Genomic DNA, 10458 nt, shown 5'->3' with positions numbered 1-10458 from the left:
ATTTACAAAAGGTAAAACGAAATGAAGTGCAGCTAGTTTGCAGTCTTTACAGCTTCCATGTTTGAAGTGATTGTGTTAGCTGTGTTGTCGGCTAGCTCTCCTGAACTATAGGAGACCTATGTGCTAGAGAGCACATTTTCTATGCCAGGCAAAATTGCGCCTCATTATCTCATTGTTATGGCTCTATCCAAATAAGTGTCACAAGAAAACAATTTAAACAAAGGCAGCTACTGTTGTTATTCTTTTTGACTTGACTGTAAGTTAGCCGTATTTGTGACGCGCCATAGATACAGAACAACAAGACTGAACTACTGGGACACGTCCATATATACAGAACCACAAGACTGAACGACTGGGTCGCGTCCATAGATACAGAACCGATAGAACAAGCAACCAGTTGGCTTGGGGAGCAACCCTAGATTTGTGTCGGGACTATATCTTGTGGAAGGATGAAATAGTATGAATAAATTAATAAAAATAACGTTAATGAAAATATGTCAATCATTATTTAAACATATTGGTAACCCGTTGTATAAAAGTTATATTGCCCTCGAAGCCGGTGTTTGGAGTATATATTGACAGTTTGCCGGCACTCGATTTCTCTGGATTAACAACACCCTTGCCAATATATCCTGCAAACACTGTCTTCTCCGGCATTACCATTGGACTGTACACACCCGTAGCAAAATATTTTCGAAAAGATTTTGCAACAAAGAGAGTTTCTATTGGAGAAATCCAGGAAGGTCCCGCCCTGTTTCGTTCCGTTTGCTTCTCTTTGGTTTCCAGTGAATACACCCCTGCTGAACACAGCTCAAGATGACCAAATCTGTCAAACTTCAACAGCAAAAAAGCTAGGGATGCTCCTCCTTTTCACCACCCGACAGAGGAGAGAAGAAATGGCGATGCTAGGGTCTTTTAGCTCCGCACAGCAGAATAAAAATGTTTCTGGGGGCGACAGGGACGGGACAGAGTTCGTATGCCCGGTTTGTCTCGAGATTTTCGATAGCCCTGTCACAACACAATGTGGACATACGTGAGTATCTTTACACAAATATCTAATTTTGTCTATGAACGTAGCTAGCTAGACATCATCCAAGTTCAAGCTAACGAGCTTGTCTGGCGTCAACCAGCAAGATACCTGTGTTGTGAGCTGGCTAGCTAAGGGATTGAACATGTATGTGATCCGGCAAGCTAACTACTGACAGGAAATCATATTTAACTTGCCATTTAATGTTTCCTTTTGGCTTTCAATGTTATATGTTGGTAATATATTTGCATGTTCATACATATGCTTTACTTTCAGTTTTGTTTACATCAAGAAATGGGCTTCAATTGAATTGTGGCCTTTGTAGTTAAATTATATTAGAAATGCGTTCTGTAGATATGTAAAGAACTACAACGCCCAATGTCCTCAGCGGACAGGTCTTGCGTTTGTATCAGGAAGTTAATTTATCAATAAAACAAATTCTACTCGTACCGTCCTCTAATTTCACAGAGTAAATAAAGCAATTGTCAGTGAGGAACATAGTGGTTCAATAATCAGCGTCAATGTTTGGTTTTGTCATACCAGACGTCTAAGTTTCGTTTTCCTTCTGTAATACGATGGCTATATGTTTGCTTTCATTTTAGCCTAAGAATGACTTGCAACATCTCGATCTCCTTTCCCTTCTCCCTCCACCCAGGTTTTGTCAAAGTTGTCTGCAGGAGTGCCTGCGGCCCCAGAAGCCAGTGTGTGCCGTTTGTAGGGCACCACTGGGCCACTGGGCCAAAGCCACTGACCTAGAGGCCCTCATACACACCTCAATGGCGGCCTGCAAGGGCTGTGGAGCACAGGTGTGTGTGTCCAGCAGTCTGTCAGTTTGTAAAACAATGTGAATAGTCAATGGAATTAAGATAAGTGAGTGAATGCTCTATTATAAATGTGGAATAGTCTGTTTATGTTTTTAAATAAAGTGCATTAGCATTGATGCCTTGTGTTTTCTCGACTTTCAGGTGGGCCTGTCCCAGATGAGAGGCCACACGGCAGCATGCTCCAAGTACCAGGAGTATATTGAGGAGGGGGTCAGGACCACTGCCCAGACCCAGCCTAACATTATTGGGTGAGAAGTGAAGGGTGGTGGTACAGCAGTTTTGATATGCTGTGCAATAATCCATATATGGTCATAGTGTAATATTCTCTGCCTCTCCGTATGTGTTGATCAACCCATCTTTATAGGTTCTTTGTAATGGCTCTCAATATGCTAATGTATTTATTGACTGGTGGCTTTGAATTTTGCATAAACGCTGTGATTGGGTTTCATGGAAATAACACAAACCCAGATGGATCATGGTTATATAATATATACAAAAGAGACCTAAACATATCCAGTGACATGTCCTCATTCCACTTCTCCTCTGTCTCCCCAGCCCTATGCCGAACCGCTTCACTTTCTCATGCCCCTACTGTAACTACCAGAACCTGGACCAGGACGGCCTGGTGGAGCACTGCACTTCCCAGCATGCCCGGGACACGCGCCACGTGGTAAGGGGTCTTCAGTGAAACATGACTCACCTGACAATTAGTTTCCCTCAAGCATTTTTCATTAATTGTTTGAAACGTGAGGACAAAGATGGTGTGTTACTGTTAGTGCATGCTATGTCTATGACGGCTTGCCTCAGCCAGGAGTGTAACATGAGATGTGGTTGCAGAGAGGGGGAGAAATAAGCATGAGCTTGACAGAAAGTCAAGAGCGAGGGAGAAAGTAAGAAGAGAAATTAAATGGGGATGGCTTGTAAAATCTGGGGGCCCTGTACTAAGGGCCCTGTGAGAGAGTGTGAAAGAGTCTATTGCGCTGCTCCACTATGGTCATCCGTCATTCTGAACCTGCCACAGTGTCATGGTCATAGATGGCGGCTTCCAAGAAACACGGAGTGAGGTGGTGGAGGTTGGGGGGCATGAGAATGTCTGTCTAGTTCTGTAACGGTGTTTTCGTTAGCCGGTAATTGACCCGTTAGCTGGTAATTGACTGTTTTTGGCTGATAAAAATACATAAACTTGTAAAGGTGTCAACTGGTACCGGCCCGTGACCGACTGAGAAGTGTTCAAGTATTTGTATATATTCATGGCATATCATCCCATCGTCAGGTTAATCATCTTGGGCTGACTCAAACCAGGAACCTGTACAGCCATATACAGTGGTTGATTAAATTGTTTTTCCCCCCTCATCAATACCCCACAATGACAAAGCAAAAACTGATTTAAAAAAAAACCTTGCAAATGCATAAAAAAATAATTAACGGAAAAATCAAATTTTCGCAAATATTCAGACGCTTTACTCAGTACTTTGTGGAAGCACCTTTGGCAGCGATTACAGCCTCGAGTCTTCTTGGGTATGACGCTGTAAGCTTGGCACCTGTATTTGGGGAGTTTCTCCCATTCTTCTTTGCAGATCCTCTCAAGCTCTGTCATGTTGGATGAGGAGTGTTGCTGCACAACTATTTTCAGGTAGCTCCAGAGATGTTCGATCAGGTTCAAGTCCGGGTTCTGGTTTGGCCACTCAAAGACATTGAGACTTGTCCTGAAGTCTTGTCTTGGCTGTGTACTTAGGACCGTTGTCCTGTTGGAAGGTGAACCTTTGCCCCAGTCTGAGGTTTTGCGCGCACTGGAGCGGGTTTTCATCAAGGATCTCGCTGTACTTTGCTCCGTTCATTTTTCACTCAATCCTGACTAGTCGTCCACTCCCTACCGCTGAAAAACATCCCCACAGCATGATGCTGCCACCACTATACTTAACCTTAGGGATGGTCCAAGGTTTCCTCCAGATGTGACGCTTAGCATTCAGGCCAAAGAGTTCAATCTTGGTTTCGTCATACCAGATAATTTTTGTTCTTATGGTCTGAGAGTCCTTTAGGTACCTTTTGGTAAACTCCAAGCAGGCTGTCTTGTTTCTTTTACTGAGGAGTGGCTTCCGTCTGGCCACTCTCATAAAGGCCTGATTGTTGGAGTGCTGCTGATGTAACAGTATAGACTTTACGTCCGTCCCATCGCCCCGACCTGGGCGCGAACCAGGGACGCTCTGCACACATCAACAGTCACCCTCGAAGCATCGTTACCCATCGCTCCACTACTTCAAGGTCTCAGAGCGAGTGACGTCAACGATTGAAACGCTACCAGCGCGCACCATCGCTAACTAGCTAGCCATTTCACATCGGCTACACAGACATGGTTGTCCTTCTGGAAGGTTCTCCCATCTCCACAGAGGAACTCAGTCACTCTGTCAGAGTGACTATCTGGTTCTTGGTCACCTCCCTGACCAAGGCACTTCACCCCCGATTGCTCAGTTTTTCAGAGCGTCCAAAGTTGTAAAAACATCAAGAATGATCAATGGAAACAGGATGCACCTGAGCTCAGTTTTGGGTCTCATAGCAAAGGGTCTGAATACTTATGTAAATAACAAAGTTTTGTTTATTTTTAAATAACCTGTTTTCACTTTTTCATGATGGGGTATTGTGTGTAGATTGATAAACTATTAATTTAATACATTTTAGAATAAGGCTGTAATGTAACAAAATGTGGAAAAAGTCAAGGGGTCTGAATACTTTCCAAATGCACTGTATCCAATATAGTTTTAAATCAATATATCCATTGAACAAATGTTTAATACGATGGCTAAATACACCTTCTAACACTAGATAACTAATTAAACATTGCTATAACTTACTCAATACCACTGATTATTTCACCAGACTCCCAACATTTTCCTTTCTTTCTCTGCCACCAAATGTGACCAACCACCTTGATTCGGTCTTATGTAGCAACATTTGAAATTGTGTTTTTTACATTGGATAAAAGTAGAGACTCCGTGCTAGAAAATGGTATATCATACACTACAGTTGAGGGAACAATAGGAAAGTAATTCTGCATTGAACACTAAACTTTTGATAAACTCACTTTTGAGAAAATGGCCCTTGAATGTTTTGGTACACCTACTGGAGAGCTCTTCTTTGTCGACACCCATTCAGTATCATTCACACCCTTTTAAGCCTTAGCCCCACCCATCTCTTTAAGGATTCACATGTGAGGTCATGTGCTAAACAGAGTATTTAGTAAATAACCAAAGATTTCAAAACTAAAAGTGGTAAGTAGTAGCCTGCAACAAGGAAGAACTCCAGGTAAAAATACACTATCTGGTCCTTGGCCTATATCCTAATCTGACCTTTGTGCCGGTTATGTTGTTCTGGTAAACACACAGTATATGAAATAACATCTAAGTGTATTTGTCACATGCACAGGATGCAGAAGGTGTGAACGGCGAAATGGTTGATATCAAAAACAAAGTGTCCAGATAATAAAATATTTTATAATTATTAGATGACGCTTATCTGACACATGTTCATGAAATTCAATAGATTACCGAATTCACACCTGGCTAACTTGAGGGGTCATGTAATCATCTGGCAAAGTGGAGTCTTTTGTTCAAGTAGGTAAACAATGAACCGGCATAATCCCAACTCCTACTACTACCAATACAAACATTGTCATAGCTTTAGTATTAATCTGCAGGTAGCTAAAGACATCACTATTTTCCAACTGATCTGTCAATAGCGCCTGCTAAATTCAGGGCATCAATGATGTTGAGAAAAGAAACAAAACTTTTGTAGTTCTCGATGGCTATTGTGATATCTTTCAAAACGATGTGGTCGAAAGGAAAATAAGCACATACTGACAGAAGCATGCTACATGGCAGACCAATCCAAACTCATCTCCTGGGCTTTTTCCGTGTCTAAACCAACTAGTCTCGTAATTTAACCATTTTATTTGTATTTACGGATGGAATACATGTTTTCTATTAAAGCACATGAAAGTTCCCATGTTCCAGAAGGCATTTTACTCTGTGTATTCTGTCACTCAGCGGCTTCAGCACAGGGAAACCCATCTTTTATGTTCTGGGTTTTTCTAGGTCGCACAGCAAGATATTTACCAGAGCAGACTGGAATGTCTTGTGTCAACTTGAGCTAGCAAACATTAGCTAGCTAGGTTAGCTAAGAGAACTTGCAGTAATTCAATTGGCTACCAATAACGATACTTGTATACAAGTCCAGGTGCCTACCCAACAGTTGCTTAAAATATTATTCCACTTCACAGCTGCTTCAAGAAAATATTTACTAAAATAGTCAGCCTGAAACTGATCATTTTAATCTACAGTATGCTTAAGTTATTACTGTAAAGAACGTGTTTATAAAGAGTAATTTTTACAAGAGGCTTCCAATTACAGTTAATACCAGTATTTTACCCATAATACAGTGCAATCTACAGAATTTATGTTGGCTTACCTGAAGACGTCATGATTATTACCCCTGTCAATTGAGTGGCCATTGTTTTGCAAACTGCCATGACGTGCTGTAGCAGTAGGCCTAACAGCGGGAACATCGCTAAAACTGGAAAATACAAAATATCATTTCATGGGGCCCCTTAGTTGTTTATTTACCATTATTTGACAAGGTACGGTATATTGAGAGAAACATCTCTTGAAACTGTACAACTGTTCTGCCTGCGGCTATGGAATCCTGACCTGTTCACCGGGCGTGCTACCTGTCCCAGACCTATTATTTGACCATGCTGGTCATTTATGAACATTTGAACATCTTGGCCATGTTCTGTTATTATCTCCACCCGGCACAGCCAGAAGAGGACTGGCCACCCTTCATAGCCTGGTTCCTCTCTAGGTTTCTTCCTAGGTTTTGGCCTTTCTAGGGAGTTTTTCCTAGCCACCATGCTTCAACACCTGCATTGCTTGCTGTTTGGGGTTTTAAGCTGGGTTTCTGTACAGCACTTTGAGATATCAGCTGATGTACGAAGGGCTATATAAATACATTTGATTTGATCTTGTACACCAAGGACCCAGGAAAGAGTAGCATGGTAGAGGATAAGAGAAGATATTTAAAAGCTAGAAATAATGAATAGTTTGCAACGTTTCATTTTTATGTATTTTTTGTTAGAAGAGGTTGGAGACCCCTGCTCTAATCTAATGCCTGGTTGAGTAGCTATCGTAAATGCTAAAAACAGTACAACTCAAACTAGCTAGCTACTGTACCATGACTGAAAGCACAGACAATAAAAAAATTAGGTGACAGGATAGAGAGAGACGTGCAAGGAGCCAACATGGTCTAAGAACACTGTAGAGAGGATCATGTTACAGAATGTGCGCGTTTCTCCTAAAACAGGCATAGCTCTACGCACCTTTAGCTTTCATGAGACCGCATTCAAAAGGGTTTCTATTGGGATAAGTCCAGTAACAATCTGGCCGGACATTTGACTGCGTGAGTGTGCATGTTTATTGCTGCTTTAACACTGTTTTGTCTATTACTGCTTTATGTTACATGTGAAAGCAAGCTAAAGGCCCATCTGTGTCTAGAGATGAACAGAGAAGTTATATTCTGTTGTCTTGCAGGTGTGTCCTATCTGTGCCTCTATGCCTTGGGGGGACCCCAACTACAGGAGCGCTGACTTCTTCCAGCACCTAAAGATTAGACACACCTTCTCTTATGACACCTTTGTGGTAAGTGGGCCTTAAGACACAGTGGTCACAATTCAGTTATTGTTTTCGGGACCTCCTGTAAAGAAAATCTTCTTTATTAATGCCTTGCTTTTCCTTCTCTCCAGGACTACTCCACAGACGAACACACTATGATCCAGGAGGCTCTACAACGCTCCCTCATGGAGAACTGAGGTGGTGTCTGCCTCGAGGAAGGAGGAAAAAGTGGCTTTGAGGCAAAATATAATTGCACTGCACCATCCTTGAACTGGGCTAGTAGTGTAACCATAGGAAAAATAATAGTAAGGGTGGGTGGCGACTTCCTGACTGCATAACCAGGAAGCTTTGATGCTTACCAAGCAACTCCTCTTATCACTTTACAATTAGCATTCCAACATAAATAAAACAATACAAGTTAAACAGTTCATGTGCTTTCTGGTATAGAAGTGGAGTGATGTCCCTGTGTCTCTCTCCGAAGAAGTGTTGTATTGTTAGACCGTTCATAATTCTGCTGAATCATGACTATTTCATCTGTTCATTGTTAGCATTGTCATATAGGCCTACTGTACCGGAGACTTCCACAGTTGTTTGTTTTCTACTGTTATGACTTGATTCTGCAATGAGAAGTTTTAACCACTAGGTGGCTACCTTTTGCCAACAAAATGCAACGATAACATAGAGGACTCATCTTTCTATCTGTGCCATTTTAGAATCTGACAGCATGGGCAGTGCCTTTTTGAGGCTTCCATTTGAAAGTAGTCTGTTTTCTTCTTCCCGATTGGCTGATCCCTCCTGATGACCCAGTTGGACATGACTCCCAACAGGGTCACCAGGAAGGATTAGCCGACGAAGTTGGAAGTCCCACCCAGTTGGCTATATTAAAATGGTGGAAGCCCTTAATGGCACTGCCATGCTAATGCGGCCTTTTGGCCACTAAAGGCCTCTGTCATTCCCTATAGATGAGACATTGCTCTTCAATGCAAGCAATCATTGTAAAGTGTAAACTGCCAGTAACTATTATTCCGGGAGGAATGTGTACTCCAAGATGTATTACTTCTGCTGATGAGAATAGATGTGTTCCCTGTAGTTTGACATTGTTTACTCACAGCTGTTTTTATCTTAATACCAAATCATTTCTGGGTAACAATTAAGTACCTTACTGTGATTGTTTTAAATTAAAATGGTCAAAAATAAACAAATGGCTTCTTGGCAAAGAGCAATTTAAAGCAAGAATTTTCCTAGGACTGTCGGAGTGGGAAGGGGAGAATTGAAAACTAGCTGGGTTTGGCAGAGAGGCTCGAACGCTCTAACTTGTTGGTCTATTAACTAATTTACTGCCTGGTGATGTCACCAGGCAGGCCAAAACTCCTCCCACCAAAACAGGCTGCAAGTTTTTTCAAACTGCTCTTTCACTGAAAGGGCATTCTCATTGTCACAATATTATTCCAACCTCATGGTGTAGAAATATATAAAACATGAAAATCAAGTTTTTGACTGCACTGGGCCTTTAAGTGTTTTTATATTTTTTTCCTGTATACTTTTAGATTTTCTCCAAAGTAGAGACATGGGTCTCGTGTGTGTGTGCCTTGTGAGAGACTATGCGGGCGGAGGCTCCAGTCTGAGTGTTGGACTTCGATGCATGTGTCAAAGGAGCCCTATTATTTCAATGTGTCATCCCTCTGTGTAACCTCGCATGGTTTCCCATGCGCATGCTACACCCCCCCTCCTGGTAGATGATGTTCATTTGAGAATCTAATTCATATAGCATTGATAAGTTAAGATATTAAATAAGAACCTTATACAGCCGGGCAGCATATATGTTGTTTATAATTGGACAATTGGATTTGATGCACTGCTATGGGCTCCCTGTAGGCTGTAGTTACCCATGTTTAGCCAGAGGAGGGCAGTAGAGCCACACCACCCATCCAACCTTGGAGGCAGGGTCTCATTTCCAGAATATAGAGCAGTGGTCTTCAAATCTCGTCTTACTATTGTGAGTGCAGGCTTGTGTTGCAGTCCAGCACTTACATACACACACATGTTTTGAATAATCAACTAATCAACTAGATTAGGTGTAGCACTGGGATGGAACAAAAGCCTGCATACCTTGTACTCCACGGTTACACCCTTGCTTTGTCAGAGCTGGGTGGCTTTCAATAGCAGCTAAATATAACATATTTAGAAAAGGGGACGGCACTAATTTGTTCAATAAGAACATTTTTTTTTCCATGTCAAAATGTTTTCTCCTATCTGGTACTCCTGAACATGACCATTAATATTGATGGTGAACATTTGATTAGGACATTTAGTAAGATTCAGATGGATCACTAAAGAATGGTCTTTATTTGTGAAATTATATTTCCTTAATAAATCATTTGCTCTGCCTTTGGAGAGATACTATATCTTCCACTTTTACAGTGCTTTCACTTCATGCCGGAGTTACTGCCACAAGTTCATAAAACATACATCAATGTTAGTTTTAATACATCAGTCATGAATGGCCAAGGAATAGAACTGAGCATTTAGTTCTTTTTGAGGTCAGTTTTGGTTCGATTATAGAAACAAATGATCAGTTTTCGATAATAAAACCCCCCACAATGAATGTACTATGCATTTGTGGGTTGAATGCTGTATCAACATAGAATAAAACAATTAAAGTCCCATGATGGTAGTGACTGCCCATAACTGCTTATAATTTATTAACCATTTAAAATATTTCAGTTGTATATATTAGATTTGTTTTATTTGATTACTTTATTTCATTCAGTTGTATATATTACATTTGTTTTATTTGATTACTTTATTTCATTCTAAGTCATCTCATCTCCATAGAGCTGCTGGCTGACAAAATCAGAATGTAGTTTTTTCAAAGTAAATAAGGCATACTTTTATGACTCCTGAATACCAACTATCAATCACTTAGATCATGTATTTTCAGGTAGAG

The 10458-nt window shown here is 41.1% G+C and overlaps 1 protein-coding gene across 1 annotated transcript; it reads left to right on the top strand.

Annotated features, from left to right (window-relative positions):
• The first annotated feature begins 604 nt into the window (after window positions 1-604).
• On the top strand, window positions 605-10175 carry LOC139376315 (E3 ubiquitin-protein ligase RNF114-like). Its single transcript, XM_071118705.1, has 6 exons — window positions 605-1033; window positions 1683-1833; window positions 1993-2099; window positions 2407-2521; window positions 7431-7538; window positions 7643-10175. Exons 1-6 carry the CDS (start codon window positions 858-860, stop codon window positions 7706-7708), a joined length of 723 nt encoding a protein of 240 aa, XP_070974806.1. The 5' UTR covers window positions 605-857; the 3' UTR covers window positions 7709-10175.
• The last annotated feature ends 283 nt before the right edge of the window (window positions 10176-10458 follow it).

This window comes from Oncorhynchus clarkii, chromosome 20 (genome assembly GCF_045791955.1).
Source record: "Oncorhynchus clarkii lewisi isolate Uvic-CL-2024 chromosome 20, UVic_Ocla_1.0, whole genome shotgun sequence".
NCBI lineage: Eukaryota > Metazoa > Chordata > Actinopteri > Salmoniformes > Salmonidae > Oncorhynchus > Oncorhynchus clarkii.
Note: the sequence above shows the minus strand (reverse complement) of the source record. Positions and strands in the feature narration are given on the sequence as shown.

Excerpts from the sequence above, each read along its gene's own strand:
- LOC139376315 (XM_071118705.1), top strand. The coding sequence starts at position 858 with ATGCTCCTCCTTTTCACCACCCGACAGAGGAGAGAAGAAATGGCGATG. Across the intron at positions 1,034-1,682 it reads ACAACACAATGTGGACATAC|GTTTTGTCAAAGTTGTCTGC; the intron begins GTGAGTATCTTT and ends CCCTCCACCCAG. Across the intron at positions 7,539-7,642 it reads TCTCTTATGACACCTTTGTG|GACTACTCCACAGACGAACA; the intron begins GTAAGTGGGCCT and ends CCTTCTCTCCAG.